Genomic DNA, 14,960 nt, shown 5'->3' with positions numbered 1-14,960 from the left:
GTAGGAGAGTGAATTCAGACCTTGTCAAGAAAACAAAAAAATAAAAACAGGGAGAGACAGGGTATACAGGAAAGAGAACACGAACAATGCAAACTAAATAAGTAAGGAAAAATAAGTAAAGAAAATCCAATTCTTCTCTCAGGAGCAATATCAATGCCTTTGAAACTTTCTGTGAGAGAAATCCAAAGTCTTTATTGTAGTAATGCATGGAAAAAACCTGACCTTAGCAACTGATCTAAAGATGCATTCTTGATTTCTTTGTGGGATAAGAAAAGAAAAGTTTCCTAGTTTGGCACATACAGAGCGTTAACCTCCCTCAAACAGAAATATGCATGAAGAATGATTACTGATGTCAGGGCTGTCTTGCCTTTTGGCCTGGCCTCATGCTCGTACAGCACAATCAAGGGAGCCGATGACCTTTGCTGATGGCAGAATACCTCATCGCGAAGGCCTCTCAGTCGTAAAGTAGTGGACGCGCCGCGCAAGATCTATTAGTTTGCTCTTTTATCTGTAATAATCCTGACAGAACAAATAATACTCGGGCATATTCTGAGCAAAAAATAAAGGGTGAAAAAAATTATCATAATCATTCAAAGTGATGCTTTGGGAACGAACAGAACGAACGTGAAAATAAATTCAGCTTCGATAAATCGACTGCACTTGCGAGGCTGAAGTGAACGGAGGCTGTGGAGTGGATGGATACCATGAAGCACTGTCTGTCTTACGCACACAAACCTCCCTCGTAAATTATCTTGAGCAATGTAGAATTTATGAGGCAGAGATATCTCACTGCCGGCCTATCATTTCCATGGCTCTGTCACCGTAATTCTCTCCAAAACTGCCCAAACCCATAGATAAAAACGGCCACTGCAGCTACAGATGAAAAAAAGCAAGAGAAGGCGAAAAGGGGACAGTGGGTAAAACAAGTGAGTCTGAATGAGGAGGCTGTGGTCTTGTTCTGACTCAAGTACCCACTACATCCAGGTAAAAGCAACCAGGAAATATGTAAAAATAAGAGTAAAGGGGAGGACAAGTGTGACAATTAGAATTTGCTCTGTTTACACTGCATGAAATCAAGTGTCAGGGGAATTTGGTGAATTGGAAGATGAGTCAAATTGCCAGGCATATGCTGCTTACATCTTTACCTCAGCTGGCGCGGCTCCTCGGCTCAACAATGGCTTTTACCTTTTGAAATATGTGTTTGTGTTTCTCTGTGTCAGTGGGAGTGTATGTGAGTGTGTGTGAAGAGATTTGGGGGAGCTTTTAGAGTGCTATCATAGAGTAGGTGGAGGACGGTGGAGTGTATCAGAGAGGGCAGTCCGCACATGCTGCCCTGTGAGATTGGATTCTCACCCATGAAATGTAAGCACACAGAAAAACGCTCTGCAGCAACAACCTCCAATTTACACAGCAATTTTCCACTCGCTCGCGACAGAACTAAATCGCATTTGTCTCCCTGCCGTTGATACCACGCTGCCCTAGAATTTCATTCATATCCAGTTAATTAGCACTTCCTCGCCCGGCACCAGAAAGAGCAATCATTGGACAAAATGTGCAGAGTAATTTATTACAGTTTATTACAGTTCATTGAGGAAGCCAGAATGTGTTGGATATTAGAATGATTACTTGTGTTTGCGCTGATAGCAGCGTGTGTGACGGGAAGAAAAAGAAAAAAAAAAAAAGTTATTTACCAAAAACAGCTGGACGGATAAATTAGGCCCTTTCTCTACATGACAGTATCTCCCCCGACTGCGCTGTTTCAACATTTCTGGGTGAAAAGCGACGTCTCTCAAGCTTTACTCCCTCCTTTGAAAACGTTAATTGCTATTCATTACTCGCTATTGCTGAATGATAACAATGTTGGAGCTACAATTCTAAGTCATTAAATTAGAAGGAAGGGGATGAATAGGGGGAGTGGGCAATGGAAAATCCTCATCCCTGTTGAGCTTTGACAGTTTGTTACAGTTTAAAGGGTCGCTTCACCCAAATTATGAACCAAAAAAAAAAATCATTCTCTGTCTTACCTCTAGTAGTATCTAACCACGCAGACAGTTTTTGTTTGATCTTCTGAGGTTTGGAGATTTCTGCCTGCCCCCAGTACAGTGATGGAGAATGGAATTTCAATGTTGGTAATCAATTAAAGAATTTGCTTTCCTTGTACTGTCTTGGAGGCAAAACCTGCACAAATTAAAACAAAAATATCTGCACGAACAGCAACCGTGTCTCTTAAAACACAGGCTTATACAGGACTAAATGTTTTTGCCAAATATGTGTCGGGGGGGAAACATAATTGCTGCATGGATTATGTTCAGAAGCAAAGTGTTCTTTTTTTCCCAGTCCAGTGTTACGTGACCGTGCTGCACTGGACTGACAGGGAGGTGGTCGGGGTGGATGATTGGCACACAGAGTGTAGTTCTGTAACATCCAGGGGTTTGCATCCCTGCGTTAACTGTGCTTTAGCTGCCATTAGCAGATATTGACGAAAATCACATCAAATGTGTTCTGCAGATACTTTACATATGAACGTTTTTGCAAATATGTTCCTCATTACGCTGGTAAAAAATGTGATCCAGGCAACATACGGTTTCTTTCAAAACATATTTGCTGTTGCACTTATGCAGCATATAAACATCATTTTTAGGAGACGGGGTTGATGTGGAGATACCACTGCAGCTAAGTGAAGAAATACGAGACTTCTTTTCTTTTTTTAAAAATCTTTAAGACTGAATATCATCGACCTGACAACTGATGCTGATCCCGCCTCCTGAACCCCCCCACCACACCCACCCCACCCCCATCATCACTAATGCAGCACTCGCCCAGCAGCAGCTGCAGCAGCGGCAGACATAAACACATTCATGTAGGGCTGCTTGCACCACCGGTCTCCAACACACACACAAACATGTTCCTTCATCAACTGGCCACGCCTGCATCTGTCTCTGCACAAACACACACACACACCAACAACACGTATGAGCCTGCGGAGGCTGTAATCTGTAATTTGTAAGTTCCATTTGTTTTTAACACACACCAAAGCAGTGGTCCTGTGGGACCTAATAAAACCTCATAAGCACATGGAGAGGAAGCCTGAGGCGCTGCTCTTTCCCACAGATCTCACCTTGATAGATGATTTTAGAAAAACACAGAGGCGTGCTCCACTAACAAAGTGCTGCGAGAGAAAGCAGTGATATTTAGACTCTCCATCTGAGGAGAGGAAAAGTGAGGAGGAAGAAGAAGAGGAGGAGGAGGAGGAGGAGGAGGAGGAGGGCGGCTCTGATTTGAGCTAAATTACATGAGCTTCTCTCCTTTCTTACCGATTACCCAAAGAGAAGCAGAGTAATCAGCGGGGTACCTGTTTGGGTGCCCGCAAGGAAAGAGGATAAAGTCGGAGCTTTCGCTGTTTCTTTCCCCTCTCCTGCTGTTCATGCAATGCAGAGCTGAGATTAACTAAAACGAAGGCCCCATCTTTTATTTTGAAGTCCATCCTATAATCATTTCACAGTGTTAAAGGGAGTAGCCAGTGGAGATGTGCTGGGAATCACGGACATTACTTTATATTACTTTAGGTCTCTAAAAACGAACGTGCCGTAACTGGCAATTTCGGACCCCCACCTATGCAATATAGAAATAATAATAATAATAAAAGGGCTCATTTAATTTGGAGAAACAAAAACAATTATGAATCTGCCTGGGTGGAGGTCATCTCCTCTCTGCGGCACTTCTCTTGGTTTCATTTCAGAATACCTGTAGACTTTTTCAAGGAGAACTTGAAATCAATTTCAAGCCCCATTTAATTTTATACACCCGTACATGCTGACCCACAACAGCATAGTTCAAATATTGATCTTCTTTAGCGGGTGACCCAGCGTGCCTCTTAGTAGTCAAACACAATGCACAGTTGCATCCTTTAAAAATTAAATCATGAGATCAACAACAAGGGGTGGTGGTGGTGGTGGGGGAGGAACTTCTTACGCCTGTTTGATGAGAGAAATAATTTCCTCAAACTTGGTTCCCGTGCAACTCGCCTGCTGCTCCGATGAAGACAGATAATGACCTTTTGAAAAACAAAATTTCAGTGTTTGCCTGGAGATGTATTTGTCAGCAGCAGCAGCAGCAGCCTGTCTTCCAGTGGTGGAAAAAACAGGCTTGCAGAAGCACAAGGAGAAGCGGTAATAATGCTTTGCTGTTCACCACTGCCATTAAGCCGCTGGTGATAAAAAGGTGCAGTGCTTTTAATGGCTTGTGATAGCTTTTTTTTTTTTCCTGCTTTCACTTGTACGGCCACTCTGTTAACTCAGCACACAGGGTAATACGTCTCATTTGAGAGGATCCCGCCGAGAGGAGAATGCTTGAAGGACAGTATGAGAGTGACACTACATTATAAACATAATAATCACAGCTGGCTAAGATACTGCAGTAAAGAAATAATTGGACTCAAGCTGGTCTGGCTGCTTAAGCATTTTAGCGTGCCATTTGCAGAAATAGAAAACCTCAGGACAGATTATATTCTCAGGGGGGAAAAAAAGGCTACAAACGGTTTCTACTGTGAGGTTATCCTCCTGTCTTTATCCTCCTGTAACAGTATGCATGTATGTGTGTGTGTATAAGTGTGTGTGATGTAGAGAGAGCTCCTGCAGTGTAAAGACAGGGAGGTGTTGTGTCGTATGTCTTGTCTTTCTCCCTCTCGCCAGTCCTACTCGCTCGCGCTCTCCCGTTTGGCCTAAAGGAGCACTCGAGCGAACGAGAGGCAGAGATTTCAAAAAACCAAGTGGACATTCCTGAGATGTATTAAACGGCCGGGGTGGGAAATAAGGCCACTGCAATGCAGAGCTGACAACACGGAGTCTTTATCTGAACCTTTGCATCTTTGTGCAGTAGTCCATCATATCACAGATTAGTGGGGGATATTCAAGCTCAGGATTTTTTTCTATACTGACCAAAAATGTGTCAGCAGCTCTGCACATCATGAACTGTCAGGCACTGAAAACTGGCATCAAATATCAGATTTATCAAGTTTAGATTATTTTACAAGGCTGCTTGTATTAAGACAGCATTTAACATTTGAGAACTTTGGCTTCTTTTGTTGGTTTAAAAAAGTAGAAGTTTAGTTTTATATTCCTTACAAGTAATCCAACCCAAAAAAAAAAAAAAAAAAAAAAAAAAAAAAAGCTACCGGTTCTCAGCTGTAGAGATATTAGCAGGTAACACAGAAAATCTCTCCTGTGGTTTCATGTTTCCTCTGTTCAGTGTGATGAGCAGCGGTAACTGTTTAACACTGATGTTAATTAAAAGCTTCATTAGAAATTTGCCACCTTCTGAAAAAAAGGTTGGTAATTATTGTGAGGTGAGGACATCTGCAACTGCAGCTTTGTTTTCCAGAGGAGTATATTAGCATCGGCAGCACTGTGAATGCTAATTCACTGACACTGTAGGTCCAGAATATAGACAGGAGCACTCCAGGCTAACGCTCAACATTAATGACTGGAGGATATTTAGCATTATTGGCAAAATGTAAATACACATTTATTGATGCACTGCACAGCACTGTGCATGCAAAGCCCTGCAAGCATCCACCTACAGATGACAAGAACTCCTCACAGGGAGACAAATAAATAGGCTATACATATGTAAGCTAAAATATGTATGCTCACATTAAAAATACAGCCAGGCCCTCAAAGGAAAACCTTTGTTGGTGAGTAAATCTATTGCACTGTTTGTGCCATTCTTCTATACAGGGAACAAATTTAATTTTGTTCCATTTACAAAGGTCTAGTGGAGTAAGACGGTGGGTAGCCTTAAGAAAAAAAACAGCCTGACTGTGAAGTCTCTGTGAAGAACAAGGCAGCACTCGCTCACACACCAAATGAAATTTCAAAATAAACGACTGAGCTGTGATTTACAATTCTCCTCGGGGGCAGAGAAAAGTGAGAAAACATTTCAATCAGTCCCTCCGCCTTTGTTATGCTGCTATGAATCAGCTGTTTAAGGGACAAAACAGCTGAACGGCGGCAACTGAAAGACTCTGAATGATTTCACACCAAAACATAGAACATATTGAGAGGTATATTCCAGAGCCCATGAAATTGGGTTTTAAGTTTTTTTTTTATTTGTGCCTGATTGAATCTGGGCGAATTGTGCTCAACTCTACTGAAAAACAACAAAGCTGGCATCGCTTTGTGATATAATGGAAATATTTCAAATGCAGCGTTTATCTATAACAACACAACAGAAAAATCAGACAGCTCGTGAAAACGTATGTAACAAACACCTGAATGATAAGATCTGAGTTTGACTTGCAAGTGGTTAAAGTATGAGCCTGGTGATTTTCTATCTTCCTCTTACTGTTAACTATTTCCTTAAAATAAGAAAAACCAACAACGTGTTTGTCCGTCTCTCAGCAAACTCTAGTCCTCGCCCTGTCTGACACTCTCTGCCCTGAGTTCACTGGCTCCTGCTGAAAACATGAACCTTTGAAAATGACTCTTAATACATTTTTAAAGAAGGCTCACTGATTTTCCTAAAACAGTTGGAGACTGCAGCTTTTAGAAAAGTTTACCCAAACCTAAGGAAACAGTGTGTTCGTCAGGGACTATTTTTAGCTGCAGATTATTACACATTTGGTGGCGTAGTGAGTGTTTCCTGCTGCAGGACAGCGTATGCAGGATTGACTCGAAATAAATTACAGTTACCATGTTCATGGTAATGAAGGAACATGTCGCCCAGTGCAACACCGTGGCTCACTGATGTGTTTTTAATAGTTTTTGCACAACAATGGAGCTCTGTGGCTCAGAGGAAGAAGATATATTAGACTCTGGATACACAGGCGACACTTGTTAGTGGGATCAGTTGTTAGTTTCGGTCTTTTCATGGAATGTGTTGACAGGAAGTGAAATATAGAATATAACCAGCCTTCTCTGTTACTGATGATGGGAACATATGAACAGTAAGAGTCTAATAGTAGATCGAAAGAGAGCAAACTATTGTGTGTTAACCCTTTTCCCGAGAGGTCAGGAGGGAGGTGGTGTGGTGGGGGTGGTGGTCTCTCTGAGCCCCATTTAAAGCCCAACGAGGCCGTGGCTCATTTCTCAAAATCATCTCCAATGCACCCACACGGGCCTAACGAGAGCCCATGTAGGGACAAAAACCTATTAGGCCTCCCCAGTTACAGACAGCATCTCCATTTACAGCTGTCAATAGTACAGCTTGGCCTACAATAATTATCCCCCAGGAAGGAGCCGTCTCTGCGCGGTTCGCATTAGTCCATCCCCGGGAGACCGCCAACCTGAATCCTTCGATATCTAAAGTCCCTGTGAATAGTGGCGCTTTGGGAGGCAGGATCAAGGCCTGAACCGAGGGGGAAGTGTGTCACGAGTATTCCCAGTCCTCTCCCCTTCTCTGCATCCCTCGCCTTTAACCTGATGTATCAGTGTGTGTGTGAGGAGGGAGAGAGCCAGTCCCAGTACAGTCGTAGAAAAGAGATCAGCATGAGTAGGAATAGGAGGAGGAGGAGGAGGTGGAGGAGGAGGCTGCTGAAACCAGAGAGCCCGGGCAATTCCTCCCAGGATCCACCGACATAAAAGGATCGCCTCTTCTAGGTGACCTAACCATTTAGAATGATACCGAAGCCGTGTACAGTTAAGGGGGAAATTCAAAACAGCCCGACCAAAGAAGCCACAAAAAAGAAATCAATAGATGCAACAATAACAATAGACATCAGCTCAGTGGAATGCCATGATAGAAAATCCAATTACAAATCAAAGGAAGGCAATTTTAGAAAACGGGAGATCTCCAGATAAGTCCGAGGCAAAGACACAGAGAGAGATGTGACATGAAGACAATAACAACTGCTGCTTTTTCCTCTTTAGACATAAGTAACACCCTGCTTCTCACCCAGCAGCATCGTCTTAGATAATAGAGTTACATTTACGAGCGTTGCCATATGCCCACCCAGTGCCTGGTAAATAGAAAATCCATGCGATGCCATGTTTTTATGGCTCTGAAGACAGCTACTAACTACCATGAGCAAACCTGAGCTACCCCGTCAGCTTCGGCTTGTACCATAAATATATTTATACTTTAATACAGGCCTACAGCGGTGAGCATTGCATCCCGTAAAAGCCTCCCCACACTGTAATTCATAACTCCCTCAATATCCAGCGCCATAACTCATGAAATGAGCCACTACAATACAAATTGACGGTAGAAGAAAAGTGACATCATCCTGCGGAAGGATGAAACCGGCACCCCATGTGGTAGAGAAACTCTCCTCCTGTCGAGAGGAGGAACGGCCCTTCAGCGGCGGCGTGATACCGCCACTTTTTTTTGTAATCAGAAGCCCACAGTTCTTCCACCACACCGCAGGGAGTCTCTCCTTGTGTTAATGAAAACAAACATTTAGCCGGGATTTATACGCACCGCAGTTGACTACAAAGAGCATCAAAGCAAACTGCCTGAGAACACACACCCAAACACTGCTGCACACAAATAAAGGCAAGGTATGCTTTGCTAATCTTTTATGTAATAAACTCCTGTCTTCCTGTGATATCATGCGGCGCCATGTTCACACATAATAAGCAAAGCTGTTCGGAGCCCAACTTAATACAGTGTCTTATTTGAAATGCAAACAAACTGTGAGGCAGAGGCTATCACCTCAATCTATTCCCCTTCTGTTCTCTGGCTGTCATCTTACACGAGCCGACGCTGCAGCCCTGCACTGTGGCTCGGGGAGGAAGGAGGAGAGGAGGAGGAGGAGGTGGTGGTGGTGGTGTGCGGGGGGGAAGGCGGGGGAACACGGGCAGCATCCTATGAAGGATGGTTGATGTGGGAGGAAAGGGATGGTGGGGGAAAGACGCTGGCCACAGTGTGATTCAGAGGGTTGTTTCCCCTCACAGCACTGCAGGGCGAGGATTTACCGCAAAGAGAGAGAGGGAGAGAGAGAGGGGGGGAGAAAAAGCAGAGAAGAAAAAGAACAAAAGCTGCTGATACATTAAAGGGATCTGAAACAAAAAGGAATGTTTCATGAAAATAGCAAACAGGAAGTTTCGATTTCAGCTCCGTCTTGGACTTTTAAAGAAACCTACTGCGGACATAAACACACACACGTGGCCAGGTACACACACACACACACACACACTCAAGAGGCTTACTGGCCATCCAGAGGATTTGGATGTAACGCGAATGTAGTGGAAGGTAAACCCACCTAAACTCAGTTTACTCACATTTGTACTCGTGGAAAGGAGCTCAGAAATCTTTTCACAACATAAACATAAAAAACACAAACTATAAAAAATATATAGAAATATGAAGATGAAGGCATTTAAAAGAAAATCTATATTTTCTGATTAAATTAAACTAACCAGAAAAAATAATGTTTATCATCATGTTTGCAGATCACCAACCTGAGGTGACAGATTATCCTCAGTTTTGTTATCACTTCACACTCAAAGCCAAAATTCAGTTTTACTGTAACACTGAATGAATCTCTGAGGATTATTTTACTGTGAAAATGGAGGATGAAAAGTGGAGGTGGCCTTCGTTCCTCTGTAGTTTGGTGGAACCTGGTCCTCCACATCCGTCAACCCCCACCATCCCCGGCTGGCCGGTAGGGTTTGCCCGCTCTGGACAGATGGGTGGGAGGGGGTGAGGGCCATTACCATGATGGCGGGGGAGAGGGGGGGGAGGAGCAGGATTCAAAATGAGAAAGCAGGAGTTTCCATCGTGAGCAGCCTCACTGCAGTAACACACACTGTTTACTGCAACACATGCTGCCGGTAGTAAAAACAGAATTGGACGCTCGACCCCCCCTCCACCGACCCCCCCCCCACCCCGCCTCTCTGCCACCACCAACCCAGCCCCCATCATCGCAGCACTAACAGCACTCCCGTCCCCAACTCGCTGAATTAAAACATGTGAATAATTCAGCAGCTAGACAGGCACACGGTCTCTTAAGAGTCACCTTGTTGTTGATTTTTCACCTCCCTTCAGAAAATTGCGGTCTTCAGGTTTCACAAAACAAGAGGATCAGTGACAGAATCAATTTCCAAAAGAGGAGGACAAAAAACCCAAAAAAAAAAAAAAAAGAAAAAGAAAAAGAAAAATCAGTGTTAATTTGCAGAGATATATAATTATTCAAAGTGTTGTCACTTTGGTTGTGATTACCATTAGAAAAATGAAGGGGTGTAAAGAGGATGAAGAGCTCACTGTGGGCCTTTTCAGAAAGTAAATGAAGATGTTATCCTGTAAAAAACAGTCTGACTGTTGAGTGTATTTAGTTTTATTTCTAACATGATTTTACCATGAAGAACACTCTTAAAATCAGAGAGATATTATGACAACGATGCACCTAAAAAACAGTGATGAATAGAGACGAGGTGATGGAGAAATTTAAATTCTTCTCTTAATATTTCAGAGGCAGTTTTATATTTGTTTTCACATCACAAAACTAAAATGTTCTCAAACAGAAGCCGAGTACAAAGATATTTCTTAGCATGATTTAAATTCCAGCACAGTAACTTCAATATATTGACAATTCTGTGTATTAATCCTAAAGGCCTCACAGCTCTAACTGCCTGATTTCAGGGCTTTAAATTGAAACGTGTTTTTTTTAAATTAAGCTTGAATCTGGTTTGTAAACGTCGAGCAGATCCAGGCTGGGGTCAGATTAGGTAACAGCTTCAGAATTTAGGCACCACACACACAAGTACAAAATGTAGGTGAATGATTTGTTTTCTGCATATTATTTTAACAAACAAGACAAAGTTGACATCCTTATGCATTAAAAAACACACACACCTGACTGTAAACTATCCTTATCTTTGCAGCAGAGAAGTCATGGGAAGTGTGAGCAACAAACTGACCGACACAACATTTCCAAGCACAATGAGTCATGAGGCAACTGATGTACACAAACACTGCGTGGTCCCACGTCACAGTAATCGCCAGTTCACTGCTTTCATTTCATTCAAAAAGGGGGGCAGGGACGTGAGGAGAGGAAGACGAGAGGAAATGAAGAACAGGATAGTTGAGAGGATAAATTAAAGAGGTAAGCCCCCCCATCCCCGCCTCCCCCTCCACCTCATGTCCCCCCTTTCACCCCCACACTCACACAAAGGCAGGGTGAGGGTCAAGGGTTAGGGGGGTGAAAGTACTCAGGGTAACAGCACAAAGCGAGCGCGATGCTATCACGTGCCGTCGAGGAGCGCATGGAGGAATGAAAGGCATGGATGGAGAGCAAGTGAGAGGGGAGAGAGAGAGAGAGAGAGAGGGAGAGAGCGAGGGCGACAAAGCGAGCTTCATTCAGTCTTACCTCGGGCAGGTAGAGGAAGGCAGGGGGACACTGGAGCGAGTGAGGTAGCATCCCGGAGCCGGAGAGCAGCAGGCAGCCGGAGTTGGCCATGGAGCTCAGCGTGGGGTGACGGGACGCTTTGCGCATTTAGCAGGGAGATCCTTTCGCTCTACTCTCTTTCTTCCTCTCTCTCTCTCTGGCTCGCTCGCTCCCACTCACTCTCTCTCTCACTCTCTTTGGATCCCTTCCTTTCTTCTGCCTCCTCTTGCCTTTTAAATTTCCTTTTTGCTGGCTTTTGTGTCTCTATTGAAGATGTAGCAGGAAGGCGAGCAGCGCGGAGACAATGTGCATGTTCCACCTTTATCACTATTGCACTCTCTCTCTCTCTCTCGCTCCCTCTCTCGCTCTCTCTCTCGCTCTCTTTTTAGGTCTCTCTCTCTCTCTCTCTCTCTCTCTCTCACTATCCCTGGCGCGACTCTGTTTACTTTGAGCACGATAAAAGCCAACATAAGCATTCAGACACAGAAGGGGAGGTTCTGTGCAAGCCGAGGAGGAGGAGGAGGAGGAGGAGGAGGAGGAGGAGGAGGTTGTAGAGCTGGGGTTGGGTAGGTTAGGGTGGGGGTATAAAAGAGGTGGTGGTAGCATTTGGGGTTGGGGGGGTGGGGGTACTGAAGTCCCTGGTGGATTCATACATCAAACGGGGCCGGCTAAATAACAGAGGGGATGTGAATGACATTAGAACAGCTGATCCTGGGCATTAGCACCTCCTGGGACACTGCATGCTGCCTTTTAATTGCGGCCCCCCCACCCCGCAAACACATACATAAACACACGCACACCCTCGGTGGCCAGCACCACCTCACTCTGCTCCGCCTGTGTGTGTGTGTGTGTGTGCTCAAGGACACATACTGTACAGCATGTATAGCAGATATATCTGTGAAGCAAGGGGAAAATGCATTAAAAAAACAGGCTGTTATTAGGCCCGGTCGTGACATCTTTCTTCATCTGCTCTTGCATCTACTGAGCTGTAAATATGCATCCATCCAAGCATGTACGGTAGAGCACGCTAAACTGTAGAAGAAAAACAACTCAGAGCTTCCTTTTAATGTATCTTTTTGATTAATTCTGTTTGATACGACTTTAAAAGAAGCAGACAGAGAATGCACACGGTGTATTTGTTACATCATGGGCGCCAGTTGGTAATGGAGACTTCATTACCTTAAAACTTTAGGAAAACGCAAGACATCTATCGTATCCAACACAACGCTGGCTTCAAGACCTTGATGTCTCAGCAGAGACTGGAGGAACATGGGTCATTATCAGAGAACGACAAGGTGTGGTTACTCTTTATTCTCCAATTCTTCTTAATACAACGAAGGCAAGGCAAGACAATTTTTATTTATAAAGCCCCAAATCACAAATAAGCACCAAGTTGCTTAACAAAACACAACGTCCTGAATCATTAGATGGTCGGGTACGATGCTATGGCGCCACAGAGGAAGTAAAGGGATGGACAGAGAGTTCAAACTTGGTCCTTAGAAGATGACTGTCATCTTTTGGGTAGAATTTTTCATCTCAAAGTGTTTTCAGGGATTCAAATAGATCTGGCTCATTGACAGCTTTTTCTCCAAATTGAAAAAAACCCAACAACTAAGACAATCAGAGCTCTGTAGGCAGGATTAAGAACAGGGATGTTATCTTCCTGTGCCAGAGCCAGAATAATGGCGACAAAAATGGTGACGAGATGAGAGTGACGCAGCTGTACAGGGTGGTTTAAGTCAGCTTAAGGCTCAAATGTGTTTCTGTGGGCTGGATGTAAGCTAACATGGTTTTTTATAGTTGTATGGATTTTGAGTATAGTGTTTATGTCTTCTTTCTTTTTAAACCTTCCTTCTAGGATATGGGTTAACCAATCAGCTTGCTTCATCGCTGTAACCCAACATCCTTATCAGCTCTTAAATCAGCTTATGTCTTCCACTGATGTAGAAAATAAAAACTGCTTCTAGCAAACATGAGCACAGCTTCTGCATCCAGTGAAAATGACATTTACAGAACATATATATGTCAGATGCTGCTGATCGGTTAGGGGGGAAAAAAACAACCCCTCCTACACATAAAGTGACCAGAATGAATAAGACTTTCAGGCTAGCATGCTAGAGAGATTTACTAAAAGATTTTCCCTGTCTTTCTGCACAGCTTAGTCTCACCCTCAAGTTTGGTGCTTTGGCCACTCTGACAGTAATGATCACAGGGTCCTGCTGTGGGAGACACAACACGACCACAGAGAGAATTAACTCGCTCTGGGACACTCCCTCTGCAGATTAAATAATTCCAGGCAGGCAGCGGGGGGACGGCTGACCCGTAATTACACATTCATACTTGTATTTCATGAACTCCAGCAGAAAGAAACCAACCAATAAAGCATCAGTAATTCAAATAAATGCTCACCTCTACCAGCAGCCATCTTTACTGCCAGTATACGGCCTCGTTCCTGAATAATTGGCCTGAATGTTTGATGCAAAGATCAGTCATCGCAGATATCTGACGTGGTTTAGGCACTGCCTGCTCAAGATGGGAATCCATCTCCCTGTCTCTCCTCTATGTGTTTTTCTGTCTCCCGCTCTTTTGCTCTCCTTTTTCGCTCTGTCTGTCTGTCTCACCCAGTTAATAATTCAAATGAGCACTGCCAGATCACTCCCTTCAAAGGGAGTTGCTGGAATCTTCTCAACAGTGCCTTTTCTTTTTGTCATGTGAAATCAAAGCCCTCAAACGCAGTAGAGATATCCTCGGTTAACTCCCCACACTGCTTCTCTGCCAATTAAAGAAAGATCAACAACCGCTGCAAAGGGCTCACAGTTGATCACCAAAAGAAAAAAAAAAGTGATCCTAATCATCATCATCGTCGTCATCATTTTTGTCACTGTCGCCTTTTGTCTTCCTCTATTTCTTCCTTGCGGCGCAATCACCACATCGCTGTGGCAGCCCTGTAATAATCAGCATAATCATTATTACCACAATCACCATCATCATCACTGTCACTGTCGACTCTGTCACGTCGGTCTTCAGAGCCTGTGTTGCTGGCCTGCTACAGAACAGGATTTACTCTCCGAGGCCTGATTGTCACTGAGTCTGCATGTGTGTGGATTTGTGCAGGTGTGTGCGCGCTTGTGTCGAGATGCTGCTCAGAGATTCGGCTGATTTGAGGCATTACAAGCTTTTAAATCCTGTTTTAATCTCCTCTCAAAAAAACATCCACTAACACATCCGTCTTTGTACATGAGACGCAGCTTCAGCGAGACAGAAGATATGGAGTGGTGTGTCGTTTGAGCCAGTGTTATTTTAATGTGCTCCTTAAAAAAAAAAAAAGAAAGAAAGGGGAAAAAAAGGTTGAAAGCAGCAGTTCTAGCAGTAAAAAGCCATCACATGCACTGGGAGCTCAGTCAGCGATAATCAAAGGCAATACAAGCAGCGACTAATGGGGCCCAAACGATCGGCGGTGCATTCCTGTTCTCCACTGTTTATCGTATGACCGCTGATCAATATCGCGCACTCGCACTAATCATCATAAGAGACGACTGTTTATTTCCCTTAACTCCCATCGCTCTGACAGTGGAGGAAGAAGTATTCAGATCTTTTACTTAAGTAAGAGCAGCAATGACACAGTGTAAAATAATCC

General features: G+C 43.8%; 1 protein-coding gene across 4 annotated transcripts in view; it reads right to left on the bottom strand.

Moving 5' to 3' along the window:
* The window catches only part of LOC108874404 (RNA binding protein fox-1 homolog 3), a 344,196-nt gene that overhangs the window by 68,156 nt on the left and 261,080 nt on the right, over positions 1-14,960 (bottom strand). For 2 of the 4 annotated variants that reach the window (XM_018662880.1, XM_051074171.1), the window contains exon 1: positions 11,306-11,796. The exons of the other annotated variants lie outside the window; for them this stretch is intronic. In XM_018662880.1, the coding sequence (XP_018518396.1) occupies positions 11,306-11,431 (126 nt within the window). In that variant the 5' untranslated portion in view covers positions 11,432-11,796. Of the gene's footprint in view, positions 1-11,305; positions 11,797-14,960 lie in introns of those variants that run through there. 4 annotated transcript variants of the gene reach the window in all.

The sequence above is a fragment of the Lates calcarifer genome, linkage group LG11 (assembly GCF_001640805.2).
Source record: "Lates calcarifer isolate ASB-BC8 linkage group LG11, TLL_Latcal_v3, whole genome shotgun sequence".
Taxonomy (NCBI): Eukaryota; Metazoa; Chordata; class Actinopteri; family Centropomidae; genus Lates; species Lates calcarifer.
Note: the sequence above shows the minus strand (reverse complement) of the source record. Positions and strands in the feature narration are given on the sequence as shown.